Genomic DNA, 14755 nt, shown 5'->3' with positions numbered 1-14755 from the left:
GCCCGGTTCTAGGATGATAACTGCTACATAGGAAGTGCCGTCTGATGCGATAACTGACGATGGCTAAAAGCTATTCTGAGAAACAGCCGTAGCGTGACGTTTATTGTGTACAAGGCGAACCCTGGATGACAATGGGATGTTCCTTTTTAACAGATGGAGGATGTGCCTGCATGGGAGGATGTGGCCAGGTAATTGTCGTTAAACTCGTATGTAATCAAGCCATTGATGATACAAGTTATCCCTGTCTGAACTTAAATGTGGAGTCATGGTAACCTGAGGCTTGATGATAAATTAAATGCCACTTGCTGGTTTTAGAAATGCTATTATGATTGTAAGGTTTCTGTTTTGTACCCTTTTTTTTAGGTGGCATTCCTAAGCTGGATAGCGCAACCTGAAGATCCAAGTTCAGATGGGAAACAAAATAAAGTTTGTTGATTCACACTGCCGGAGTCCAGTGTGATTTGTTCTGTCTGTAAGACTTTTTCTTCAAATTGTTGAGGAAGATCTGCTGCTCTTGCAGGTAGTCATGGTCCTGTGGGCGAAAGGAATGGTTGGGTTCAGCAGGGGTATCCCTGCTTTGAGGGCTGACATGGAAAAATGAATGGATGCAGGGGTCTTTTTATATTTTAGAAAATGCTATAGGCCTTTGGGCAGCATGCAGTAGAGCACTTGTAAGATTTCAAATGTTTTTAATGAAGAGATATATAACTTCTGTTAAGAAATCCACATCCACAAAGCAGTCATCGTGCAATACCTCATGTCCCCAAATGGTGCATGTGATTGACCCTTACCTTGCGTGCATTGTACTTCCATATAGCCAGGTGTGCCTGGAGTGCCACAGACTGGGAATTGGGCATTGTCGTAGTGGTGTTGAGGGTCGGTGCCAGCTTGGCGTCTGGTATCACTGAATCTGAGTCTTCGGATGAACAGCACAACTCGGGGTTAGCATGATGCTGTCATTCAAACTGAAGGCATTCTTACCTGGTAAAACGGTGGGATTGCTTTGAGAGCCGTGGGGTGGCGGCTTCTCGGTCGTCTCCTGCTGATTAGACCGTATTCGCTCCTACAATTGAGAATTGATTACAAAAGTTCCCAAAGTAGTTTTTTTTACATGACAAAAACATTTTCGATAAACACCTGAATTGTACGTTGTTCTAGCTGCCTCAACCTCTCTATCTGGGAATGGACGGTTCTTAGCCTTGCCTGGTGCTCGGCCTCCACACGTTTGGCCTCCTCCAAGGCTTGCTGGCCTTCCTCATACTTTTCTGCTGCCATCTGCAAACAATGTAAGGTATTGTTACCAAGGCTGTAAAAGGAGTCGTTTCCAAATGAATGAGTCATGATTATTGGCCATTTGCACTATGTCTGGAGGATATGAAACATGATTGATCTACCTTGCTGAAGGCATCAACCTCCTGTGCTCGGATCTTGAGCCTCAAAGCAGCACTGCTAATTCTTTCTTTTTCTCGATCCAGTTCTCCTCTGAGTTGTTCCAGAGCTTCTTTTTCCTGTGCCACGGTCGTCTCCCTTTGTTTCAGCTCTCCGCTGCGAAGCTTCAGATCAGCTTGCTCCTGCAGTGGCAGAAAGGAGGAGGTTCTATACGCAGCATTTGGGGTTTGGAACCCGGTGGATTTGCTGAGAACCTGTTTGAGATCACCTGTGCGAGACTCATAATGGAGCCCTCCCTCCTGTCCAGAAGAGTACTGACGTCCTGTTCAACTCTTTCCCGCCTCTGTTTCTCCTGGGCATGGAAGATGGTCCACTCCGCTGCCAGTTTCCTTCTCTCCTCTGCACACTGCTGCATCACCGACTTCTGCTCCTCCAGTAACGCACTCTGGCGGGCAGTGAGGAAGGAGTGTCGGGGAACGGAATCTAGAATTTGGGTCTTTGTCAAGACAGCCTCACCTTGGCTTTCTCCAGCTCCTCTCTCTCCATGTTCATCTGCATAGTCAGGGAGCGTCGCTCTTCTTCCAGGCTTTTCACAGAAGACTCCACCTTGGCTTGCTCTGCTGTCACCTTCCAACGCTCCTGAAACACACAGGAATTGTCAGTTTCTCAGCAGACAGAATGGGGGGATCCTTTGGAATATTTATAACAACAGATGACGGACACGAATACAAATACCAGTAATCCTGAACCACTCTCCCCACTTTTGGCATTTTGTGGTTGAATACAGCTTATTCATCTATCCATCCATTTTCTATACCGCTTATCCCCACTAGGGTCACAACGGGGTATGCTGGAGCCTATCCCAGCTTGGGCGAGAGGCGGGGTGCACCCTGGAGTGGTGGCCAGCCAATAGCAGGGCACATTCATATACTATTATCATTTTGTTTTTTGCTTCTGTTAAGACTCAAACATCTTCAGGCTAGTGCCTATTTACAGTATGTACCCTCGCTCATGATGACTAACCTTCTCAAGCTGCCGCTGCTGTTCATTGATCTGCGTGTCCATCCTAGAAATGATCTCCTTAAGGTAAGCCTTCTCCTCAGCCATTGCTTTCTGCTGTTGAGCCAAACGCTCCTGCATGACTGAAACAAACACTTGCCGGTGACCTGATCTGCTTGTGCATTTAGATGATTGTGTGTGTGTGTGTGTGTGCGTCTCCATACTTCGAAGCTGCTCATCTCTGTGCCGCGCCCCCTGCTCCAAGCCTTGGGTTGTGTGCTCATGTCTGCTCTCGACCAGCGTGGAGAGATCGCCCAGACGAGAAGAGAACTGCTCCATCTGCTCGATCACTAATGTCAGAGACCTGGACACAGAAGGCATACTCCTATAACAACACAAATTATTTTGTGCACTCTGTCGTCGTACAATATTGATGCTCTTGTTTCCCTTTCACATGAATTATAAAAAATACACAAACAAGCAAAAACTAGCTAAATAAATAAATAGAGAACCTGGTCTCAGATGTTGCACTTGTTACAGCATCAATCTCCTCCTCTTTTAGCCTCTTCAGTCTATGAACATGGTCTTCGTGGTCCTTCTTCATCTCCATAATGGATTTCCTGGATGGCAAATAGGAATGATGCTTGATGAGTGAACGTGATACAAGAAAGTATTGGCACTGCGCCCAATACAAGCTTCATTTTGGGCGCAGTGCTTCTCTTTGCAATCCAAATCATCATTTGGCATGGAAGCGATATCAGCTTTACCTCTGCAGATCCCGGAGTCGCTCCACATCTCGGTCTTGGTCTTGCTGGAACTGGGCCAGTTTGCGCTGGTAGTGAGCCTGCAGGTCTGAGCGCTCCTTCTCGGCCGCTTGCGTTACTGCGGCCAAGCGTTCAATGAGGTCTTCGCTCTCCTGACGCATCCGTGTCTCCCGCTGGGCTGTGGATTCTTCCAGAAGCTTCACCCGAGTTCTGGGAGAGAAGATGTTGAAAGGTCACACCATTAAACCCAAAGAGTCAAATTAAATTGACACACTTGTGTGCGTTTTCCATCAGTTCCATGTCTTGTTTATGTCGCTGCTGGGCACTCTCCAGCAACAACTGGCTGTGGTCTCGCTCCAGCTGCAGAGTCTTAATCTGGGGAAGGACACACAAGGTTTATGGGTTGTATTCCCATCCAATTACAAATAAATTAGCTCTACAGAAGCGTTCGCCGGTTGTGTCCTACTGTGTTCAAGCACCTGTCCCTCCAGCTGAAGGATGCGGGCCTGTAGATCCTGATCATCCCCAGGTTGCTGCTCACCGAGTCTCTGCAGGCCCCCGATGTCCAAAACACCTCGGAGCCCCAGTAACTGTGACTGCATCATCTTTCAGGCAGAGACAGATGAAACAACTCAGCAATAAGATGTACATATATACAATACAAGGCTTTGGCTGTATTACCACATCAACAATTATTTTCTTCATTTATTTCATAAACGTAATGTTGAATGTCAAACTGGATGTGTACATGAGGATGTGATGAATGCGACATGGTTTGATTGAAATACGACTGAATCCATGAATAGAACTATGTGTAATTATCTCTATTGCCATGTTCAATTCTATGATGAATTATTGACTTTAGGATGATTTTGACTAGGTGCTAACAAAAAACATGGCAGGCAATTTTAATTTCACAAGGCCTGAACATTTCTTTTCTGAAATGACAACATAGCAAACAGCAACACTGAAGTAGAAAGTATTTACCTGCTGTTGTAGTATCAATTGCTGCAGGTTATCAGCTGAAAGTGCCATCTGCTCAGAAGACAAGCAAGGAAATGAAATGCCGTCATCATCTTTCATGTTCGATGTTCCTTCTGGAGAAACAGTAATACCTGTTGATGGGCTGCAGGTGATGGATTGGGGATGGGGTTCTGCTGTGAAAGTACTGAAAAAGCAATATATACTGTATATACTAGTATATGCATACCTTCCAAGCACATCTGAATAAAGAATGGGTTGACTCGTTACATTATCAAGACATGTTGGACAAGTCCATGCTACTAAACCATTTTGTCATAAATATGGGATGACCTACTGTATCACAGAAACCGTGAGCCAGGTCTTCTTTTACCATATTTTGGATGAATGGACCAAATCTCGCCAGAAAGGGCTAAAGAGCAATACTTTCATCGATAAGAGGAAGATACCTTGTTTGGCTCTCTGGTCTTTATCAGGTCCAGACTGTGAAGCGGGGCTAGACTGTCCGCGTGATGAGCTGCTATGTTATGAAAACGAAAGATGAACAAGCACCGTCAGTAAAGCAAGAATTCTACAACCATAACTTACCCAGCATCCTTGGAGGATGATGATTGTTTCCCAATGTTTTCTCCGCCCCTGCGGGTTTGTGAAGTGGCCTCCTTGCTGAGAACAAGATCATAAAACAGTTGGGTCAGGAAAAACAAGATGAATATATCAACATTACCTCACAAGCAACTCCAGGTCCACCTCTTCTCCCAGGCCTAAAAACTGCTCCTGCTTGGAGACTTTGGCATCAGAGTTTGAACCCGAGAAAGACTTCTTCCTGCTAAGAGCCCCCGCTAGCCAGTCGTCATCATCATCCTTTATCTTCCGGCTTCTGGTAACATCAGGCTTTACTACTTTGGTGTCGGTCAAAGACGGGATGTCTCCTTCTGTTTTAGTCGCAGGGACTCTCTGGCTGCCCGTCACAGAGGACTTTCTCTCCAATAATGGTGAGAAGGGAGATTTTGGAGACTCCGGGGAAGTCTTCTTCTCTTTGAGGTCATCTTCAAGGTCGCTCTGGTCATCATTTGCCTTGAGACAGAGCCAGTCGGCCGGATTACGGGGTCGAGGTCGGGAGGTCGTGGCAACGGGCGGCTTCTTTTCTGGGGTGGCAGCACTCACGTCTTCTGCAGAGAATCTTTTTTTAAGGCAAACTAGTATGAAACTAGTACGAAATATTTGATGGTGAGGCTCAAACACGCTGGGGGCACACACACCTGATGGACTGTCTGCGCGACTGGGGCCCTGCAGGGGTGGCTCCCACGGTGGGCTGATAGGATCCAAATATCAGATCATCTTCTAAAAGGGCTTCTGAGCAAAGGATCGATAAATGAATGCTGAATCGTGGATGTGCGGGGATCCACTGTATTCGGACGTGACACATGGCACATCTTACCGTTTAAATTGTAGTTCTGCCGCGACGGGGGGTGGTCCTTCTTGGCACCCGGGGGTGTCCGCTCCACACTACGAGAATTTGAATTCTCTAGAATATCATCCAGCCTTGTTCGGTATCTCTGGGGATGCTCACCACTGAGGTAACACATGAGATACAAGACTAAATATACTTATGGGTATGATAGTAATCGGCCAAAGCAACCCAAGCAGTCATTTGTTTAGGACTTTAGAACTATAAATAAGAACGATCAACAAAAAACAAAGCAGTCACCTTTCCCGGTTGGACCAAAGCACACTGTCTTTTTTCTGTGGATTCTTGTTATCACTATCCAAGCCAAGGTCGTCAATTAAATCATCCTTGTCATCGTCAAATGTGAGTTCACTTAGTTTCTTTGCTGTTTTAAAAAACACAAAAAGAGGAGACTCCAGCATGTAGCTTTGACAAGGGGGGAAATATAGGATTCTGGAATGTAAATATGAGGCTTACTGGTTTCCTTCTTTTGGGAATGAGATGTTGTAGCCGGAGGTACGGCCTTTTCAGGTTTGGTGGCCTGTGAACCGGATATGGCTCGTGTCTTGCTTTTATTCGTGGGTAAGCCATCCAGCAGGTCAACAAAGTTATCCGCCTCATCCAGGTCATCATCAAGATCTGCAGGGGGAAAAAAAAGAGACTCTGCTACGTTCAGATCAGTCCGAAAATGTAAGTGGCCCCTATTCACCAGGTTGGTGTGCTTTAAACCCCCCAGCATGAAAGCTGGTGTTGCACAATAAGAAAACTAATGACTCTTCATGGGTTTTTTCAGTGTCTACATTTGTATATTAAGTCATGCAACATTGGAATATTAGTCATCTAAACATTGGAAATGTGGTGAATCATTGTAATGGTGGAAGAGTAAATTGATAAATATCTTACCGCCCCCCCCCCCCCAAATGCAGCCTCTTTAGTATGATATCTCTATTTATATGATGATACTGCTAAGTTTATACCTGAGAATGAAACACCAGCCCCACCCATTGGTGAGATGCGGGACTGCCCGATGTAGCCTACTTTGTGCTGAAGACAAATACACAAACATCATGTTTATTTGATGTGTTTCACCAAGTTCTGGGCATGAAATGAGCACAATTCCGTCACTTAGATTTACAGCCACGTCATTCATTAAAGCCACGACGTTTTACGGTGCCTGGACGCTAAGCTAGTTGACGGCGGTGCTTTCTTCCGGCAATTCCATGAAAGCATTTGGTTTGGGATCAACTGTATCAATAGCGACTGGGAATGTAGCCAAGTGTAAGTAAGTTGTTTAAGTCCTAGGTGGGTTCAATTCCACCCACATTTGACCTGATTTCCTTGTACCAATGCTAGGTATGTTGGACTATAAACTAGACATAATCAATGGAACTCCGATAAGATTCACCCCGGAAACTGCACAATGTTTGATCATTTAAAATGCTACAAAATTATAGATATTTCTTTGTAAATGTGACCTATACGAACCTAATTTCCTCTTTGCAACCAATAGATTAGACTAGGCTGGTCCTTGTAATGTAGAGTTCAAAACACTGTACTGTAGTCTGATCACTAGGACGATGTAATCTTGTATCATCAATATCATTACATTATTATTCATAATTGGTATTTATGGGTATGATTCCAGAATTCCAAAGTGTTCACCACTTTTGGCTCCACGTATGTATGAAAATGAATACATGCAGAAACGTTGCATTTAGATGCGGTGAAGGTCTAGAACTTTCTTTTGTTAAAGCGGACCTATGATGCTGATTTGTGGCCCTTTGCATTGAGTCAGCTACTCCTATAGAGCAGCTACACACCATAACCCGCACAGGAAGTATTTCCTTGGATTGCCAAAACTGTTGTTTTCTTTTATTCACTCTTTATTACACTCTGAACCCGAGCGTTCTGCGACATCTTAAACCTCTTTCAGGGCTCAAATACTTTGGCATGGTTTAACACCACAACACAACATTCTAACTACTTTTATAGGCCAGAAATGTGGCACAAGCATCATAGGTCCCCTTGAAGTTGCACAATGACCCCGGAGGAGACTCACCAGAAAAGCTGAACTTCTTGGTCCGTGCTGTAGCTGAGGTTATCTTCTTCCCTTCTATGGTAGCGTCATCTGCTTGCAGGAAAATTAGAAATGTAAAAAGTAGTTGTAACTAAAGGTCCAAAACGACGGTTTTTATCTGAGTTTTCCTTCATATACCACAATGGATTGCATTATGGATATTGGATTGGATTTAGGAATAGTTAAGGCATAATGTATTAAGTGTATTAAGGCAAAATCATAAAAAATACTGAACTTTATTGTAGTGTAGGGTCATTTAGTGTAAAAGTACCTGAGTCCCCAGGTTGGATATCATTTGTAACTATTTCTGGCATGAAGCCTTCATTATCAGGTGATGTCTCTGCAGGAGGTGAATTAGCTTCCTGGTCCCAGTCCAGGGATAAACAAATCCATAATCAGTCAGCATGGAGAAAGACAAGAAAAGAACAAATACTTAAATAAACATCAAAACAAGAGTGAAGTGAATATCAATAAACATAAAGCATAAATAATTGACAATAAATGTACATTGATACAGCTGCACGTACCTTAACATCACCTTCAACGGTCCTTACCTCCTCTGCTAGCATTCTGAAGAGGTTATCACCATCAGAGGAGCTGGAGGAAATGTTTTGTTTTGTTATTAGAGATGCTTCATATCCGCTTTCACACTAATAATGTCCAGAAATTCTTCCTCAATGCAGGGGTTGTCAATTATTTTCCGTCGTGAAATCTGGACCGTGCCATCTTCAAACACTATGGAGCTACAGACAGAAGATATGATTGATATCAATCAACTTACCCATGTGGTAATCCACCATGTCCTAATTGTCTTCTTGCCCTGAATTCTGTTGAATGCAAGTATAACAATATGACAATCATACTGTTTCCGTCCCATGATTGATGTCACTTACTGTTATCATCAAATGAGCTGTCAAGGATATCGTCATCTCCGAATGAACCTAACCAGAAGAAAACACTTTTGGTTGAAAAACAGCACTGGAGCATCACTATCTGCATTTATTCTAATTCTTATTTTCCCCATTTAAAAAAAAACAAGTAGCCCCTTGCGTACTATTACCCTCTTGGGAGCAACACAGCAAAACCAAGTCAATTTATATAAATATTAAAGCTCATGCATGCCAATGTATATATGTAAGCTCAACAAGAATAAATCATTCAATGACTAATCATGGTGGCTGGGAAAGAAACATTAAAACCTTTAAAAACATTCCCGAAACGGGAGAAACTTACTTTTAGACGGTCTTCCCTTCGTCTTAGCAGTCTGTATTAAAATATACAATAGTATCAAGTTAAATGATACGAATAACTCCAAATGCCTCATTTAGTTTGTTTACCATCACAGCAGCTAGCTAGCTAGCTAGCTACTTTAGCATCAATCTGATGAGGCGTCTCTCGTCTCCAATGGTGATGAGGCATGTAAAACATCCGTGTCGGGTTAAATCCTAATATCACACGCAGTGCTCACCGCGTCCTCCATTTCAAAAAATGATTAAAACAAGTTTGACAACTGTCGGACGTAAAACGGCGTTCTGAGGTAGTCTGGGCTTTATTTGAGATTTGAATTGGCAGAAGATGTGCATTTCCGGTTTTACGAACCGAGAGGCATTGTGGGTAGTATAGTTCTGTTTTGGTTTCGCTAACAACCGCGCAGACAAAATGCAATTCAAAGACGATTCTTGATACGAAATTATGTTTTGTTATTTGGAATGTTTTGTATGCACTGTAATGTACTGATTTTTATTTTTTAAATAATTTTATCAGTAATATGTTACTGGCGGCATACATGGACTAATCAGCAATATAATGTGTACAATCTGCTATTTATTTGCTAATGTATCACAATGAATATTTTAATTCGAATATATCTGTATGTTCAGTTTTCAATAGTTTTATTACAGTATAGATTTATGTCGACTAAACGCTATTGAACATGTTGGCCGCTAGATGGCGCCAGAACTTGAGAACAGTACCAGAAAAGTCCATGACGTGCATAATTGATACTTTTCCGGACTAATATTTAATTTAGCGAAGGCCTGGGCTTGAGGTCGCACCTCGGTCAGCAAAGTAACCCCTGCTGAGATCACTTCCGCTCTGCAGATCACACATTTAGAAACCCATTGCTCATGTGGCATATAACCCCACTGACCCCCATCTTGCAAGTCTTTCCATATGCAGCCATGACTGTGTCAATACATTTTAGCAGAGCTAAAACCAGCATATTTCACCTCAGCAGCCGACATGTTTCAGCCGTGCACCAAGTAGCAGCGATATAATTCAACATGTGCTCAATGTGATGCAAGAGGGGTTTTTAGTTCAGCCATAAATCCCCCAGACAGATTGCTATAATTTAGTGAGTATCAACGTTGATAGTATGACCTCCAGGAAAGGCCACCTGTGTCTCTGCCTGTCTTTATTTGCCCTAATGGCAAAGACACAAAAATAAGTGCCGTGATGTAATCAAAGAAAATGCAAAGAATGTCGACTACTGTACTTTTAGAGTTCACAATCGATAGTACAGATAACCCCCAACTTGAAATCTCCAAGCTGAGTTCCACTAACTTGATTTCTTCTGATCGAGTCATCAGAACGAATCCACTTTAAAGATTTGCCCATGAATTTAGGTTGCTGTGCAATTAAACAGGAGCATCAAAGCTACGCTGTCCCCACACAAAATTAAAAACAGCCCATCCTATGTACCGAGAGAAAACAAACCCGTAAATCAAAATGTTGTTTTTTACAAGGAGGTACAGTTCTTGTTTCAGGAGTCCTGCCATGAACACTTTTAATCTGTGATGCAACGCTAAATCAAACAACAATGAAAGGTGGTTTTATCAATCTGGCCTACAAACGTAGAACGTGTTATCTCCAAACTGGAGCTGATCCCAAATCGATGTTGCCTCAGTTTCTGGTTGTAGAATATGGAGAGCATCTGCAGTCTGCGGGAAAGACCAAAGTGCCGTGTTGTGTTTCTCCACCGTGTGGTTCTCCTTTACTCCTGGTTGGAATCTTGGCATGAGATGTCATGTGCAGACCAGTACGATCCAGTTCAGTGCCAGAATCAACAAAATATTTCAGGGACTGTCGCTACTGTACGTGATCTCATAATCCTGATGGCCGAAACTCCCAATAAGAGCCTGGGAAAACAGATTTGACACAAAAAAAAGTCAAACTGATTCTCTTGTGAATTTTTGGGGTTATATTTTCTGTACTCACCTGATGCTCACACCTTTGGTCCTCCTACAGCTGAACAAGAGCACAAAATTTGGCAGAATGTGTGAAAAGCGTAAACACAAAAAGAAGTCTACAAACATGCGGCACGACTAACTACGTGAAATGGAACATGGGAATTGAACCGCCTGCTCGAAGCAACTCATTCTGTTGTTGTGGCGTTTGATTGGTGGTCTTGGGTGGCGTGGATCATTGAAGGCTTATGCGCAACTAGGAAAGCGTTCAGACAGAGCAGACCTCCACCAAGAGCCATAGCCCCCTCCCACCCATTATTATCTACATACTTAGATTACGCGACCATGAAAACATACCCTGGAAGGGTTTGAAGAATGTTAACATGCTAACTTTAGCATGCTAACACCTACATAACATGTATAAGTGCCTACCTCTGACAATGCTAAAAATTTTAGTGTGATTATGTTAGCATGCTAACAACTAACATGATAGTATTAAGTGCCTATCATACTAACACGTTAATGTTAGCATGCTAACACCTACCATAACATGTATAAGTGCCTACCTCTGAAAACGCTAAAAGTTTTAGTGTGATTATGTTAGCATGCTAACAACTAACATGATAGTATTAAGTGCCTATCATACTAACACGTTAATGTTAGCATGCTAACACCTAGCATAACATGTATAAGTGCCTACCTCTGAAAACGCTAAAAGTTTTAGTGTGATTATGTTAGCATGCTAACAACTGACATGATAGTATTAAGTGCCTATCATACTAACATGTTAATGTTAGCATGCTAACACCTAGCATAATAATGCTAAATAAGAGTCAGCTAAGTGTTTGCTTTCATACTCGTGAAAATTGCAAAAAATGACACTACGCTAAGATTAGCATAGATGACTTTGGAGATGTTATTTTATGACTAGAGGTCTCTAATAAAGTCATGTATTTAGAAGGGTGTAAACAGGTTTTCTATGTCCTAACTACAAAAATATGAGTTTATAAATAAGTAACCCTACTTTTCACACATTTCTTCTTTCATGGTAATTTACGCAGTTGAATTGATCACTTTGTGTGTTACAGTATCATACTGCTACAGATGTAGGGAGGCTATGTATTTATAATAAGGCTCCAAAGTGATGATGGATTGTTGTTCAGCCTCTGAATCATTTAGCGTTAGTAGAGTTGCAGCCGGTGCTTAAAAGCTAAATGTGGGACAGGCGTCTTTGCAATCTTAGATTTTTATGCATCTGTGCCTCGGTAACATGCTCCACTGCTCCACTTTCCGCCCTGGTCTGGAGCCCCCCCGCAACCCCCACCAAACACACACACACACACACACACACACAACAACAAGCCAATTTCTCTTCCTCGTGTGTCTTCCTGTTTGTTTTACCTCGTCCAAATATTTTCTGTCTATGGATGATTGATTGTTATGATGCTGTCCCCATTGTAATATACAGTATGGTTGAATTCCAGTTCTAGCCCTTACCCAAGGTTTCGCGTGTTCATGAGAATCACGTGGGGTCCCAAGGCGTAGGGGGTGCACAGCCCTCGAAAGCAAGTGTTGTCGGGGACCGGACGTTGCCGTTTAATATGAGCTAGCCAATCGCTCATGTATGTAGCTCATGTCGTCTGTTTGCTGTGCATTCTAGCCACCCCGGTCCACCAATGATTCCCATATGTTTGTTTACTTTATGTACGGATGGTCAGGAAGCCGGCTCAATAAACGATGTAAACAACACGGCCATAGGTGGACGGCACACTGCATTATTCAGGTTGATGCTACTTTTGGAATCTATGGCTAGTACTATGCTACTCTTATTATTGTTATTGTACATACAATGCATACAATAAACATACAATATACATATTACATATAACACAACATTCAAAAGCCCAAATCCCAGTATTGAAAAGGCAAATTCAACAAAATGCTCCTCTGGACTTTCTCACAAAAGAATCTGAGAGAACCACAGGAGGAGACCAAGGTCCAAACGGGGGAGGTTTTGCAGCCTTGAATGAAGAAATGTCTGATAAGGTTTATACATTTGTTGTAGATGAAGTTCGTTATATTGTTATATTTTATTAATATACAATACTCTTGGTTGTTTTGCAGTAAATGTCAGTTTGTAAAACTATGTGCCTTGTGTTGTGATGATGTCTTAAGAATGAACTTTGTCCTATCCTTCTGTCAGCGTCATGCAGCCCAGTTGAACGTGACGCCAACAAAGACGCCATTACTGGTGTCCAAGTGTCACTCCAAAAGGCTGAATTCATGACAGTTATCCAACGTTGACGAGTAGTCCTAATATTGTGACTCGCTGCTTTTAACTGAAATGTAAGCCCCTATGTTCATGTCTATGAGTTATGAATGCTTATGAATACCATTTCCAGTAGTACAGGGTGTAGCCACTAGATCCACCACTCCCTTGGAGGGTAAGCCTTTAATAATAATAATACCTTTAATAATAATGCCTATTTAATAATATGGCCTCATCATCTTCATAAAGCCAGAATTACTCGGACTGCTCGTTGCATTGCTTCCTTACCCGGGAATGCTCACTGTCATTTTTCACTGTCTGCTGCTTGCTTGCTCTTCACGTATGGCACCTCTTCCTCCTTCTGCCTGCAACCATGATAAGGACATCCCGACTCAATGTTCACAGCAACACATCCTTCAACACATGGAATAGAACTGGACAGGTTTAGTGAAAAAGAAATCCACCATGGGCAGGAATTAAGGATGTGAGATTTACAATATGAACCATGAAGTATAAAGCATGTGAACATTCCTCCTTGTTTACTTCAAATACGACTTCCTCCACATGTTGGCAATCAAACAAAAACCAAAGAAAAGGTGAAATATGAATATCCCGTCTCTGAAGAAAGCCTTCTCTGTCCGACCTGTCACACTGCCCGTCTCGCTGCCTCCAGCATCCACTCTGCTTTCTATCCTGGAGCGACTGGGATGTAGTCCCTATGACTATCAGAATGACCCATACGAGACGTAGTCCCTATGACTATCGTAATGACCCATACGAGACGTAGTCCCTATGACTATCGTAATGACCCATACGAGACGTAGTCCCTATGACTATCGTAATGACCCATACGAGACGTAGTCCCTATGACTATCATAATGACCCATACGAGATGTAGTCCCTATGACTATCATAATGACCCATACGAGACGTAGTCCCTATGACTATCGTAATGACCCATACGAGACATAGTCCCTATGACTATCGTAATGACCCATACGAGACGTAGTCCCTATGACTATCGTAATGACCCATACGAGACGTAGTCCCTATGACTATCGTAATGACCCATACGAGACGTAGTCCCTATGACTATCGTAATGACCCATACGAGACGTAGTCCCTATGACTATCATAATGACCCATACGAGACGTAGTCCCTATGACTATAATAATGACCCATACGAGACGTAGTCCCTATGACTATCGTAATGACCCATACGAGACGTAGTCCCTATGACTATCGTAATGACCCATACGAGACGTAGTCCCTATGACTATCATAATGACCCATACGAGACGTAGTCCCTATGACTATCATAATGACCCATACGAGACGTAGTCCCTATGACTATCGTAATGACCCATACGAGACGTAGTCCCTATGACTATCGTAATGACCCATACGAGACGTAGTCCTTATGACTATCGTAATGACCCATACGAGACGTAGTCCCTATGACTATCATAATGACCCATACGAGCCCCGACAATGTCATAGCTGGTTAGCTACAATAACGCTACACACCGCATCCTACGAGCATCACCGGTGTTGGAGATCCAACACCATTTCTTCCTGACAAAGCTTGATGACCACGGATGACTCACGGATTGATTTTACTGGAGAATCTGTGCCGCAGGATG

General features: G+C 42.9%; 1 protein-coding gene and 2 non-coding genes across 3 annotated transcripts; 2 read left to right on the top strand and 1 right to left on the bottom strand.

Annotated features, from left to right (window-relative positions):
• Positions 1-6: 6 nt before the first annotated feature.
• LOC131103868 (small nucleolar RNA SNORD49) lies at positions 7-81 on the top strand. The gene has a single exon (XR_009119704.1). It is a non-coding gene; the product is annotated as a small nucleolar RNA SNORD49 (small nucleolar RNA).
• fbf1 (Fas binding factor 1) lies at positions 74-8590 on the bottom strand. The gene is made up of 27 exons (XM_058049998.2): positions 8551-8590; positions 8439-8484; positions 8185-8254; positions 7929-8019; positions 7640-7711; positions 6058-6219; positions 5842-5965; positions 5572-5705; positions 5393-5486; positions 4858-5313; positions 4722-4796; positions 4583-4653; positions 4268-4320; positions 4140-4187; positions 3632-3757; positions 3427-3527; positions 3156-3362; positions 2901-3008; positions 2613-2752; positions 2413-2531; positions 1906-2028; positions 1658-1834; positions 1395-1571; positions 1138-1275; positions 982-1063; positions 792-916; positions 74-532 (listed from the first exon to the last, which is right to left on the bottom strand). The coding sequence occupies exons 3-27, from the start codon at positions 8224-8226 to the stop codon at positions 437-439; spliced, it is 3141 nt and encodes a 1046-aa protein (XP_057905981.2). The 5' UTR covers positions 8227-8254; positions 8439-8484; positions 8551-8590; the 3' UTR covers positions 74-436.
• LOC131103867 (small nucleolar RNA R38) lies at positions 215-284 on the top strand. The gene has a single exon (XR_009119703.1). It is a non-coding gene; the product is annotated as a small nucleolar RNA R38 (small nucleolar RNA).
• Positions 8591-14755: the final 6165 nt, after the last annotated feature.

The sequence above is a fragment of the Doryrhamphus excisus genome, linkage group LG16 (assembly GCF_037039965.1).
Source record: "Doryrhamphus excisus strain RoL-2023G ecotype Guam linkage group LG16, RoL_Dexc_Guam_v1.1, whole genome shotgun sequence".
NCBI classification, from domain to species: Eukaryota; Metazoa; Chordata; class Actinopteri; order Syngnathiformes; family Syngnathidae; genus Doryrhamphus; species Doryrhamphus excisus.
The sequence above is the reverse complement of the archived record's forward strand: the minus strand, read 5'-3'. Positions and strand labels throughout refer to the sequence as shown.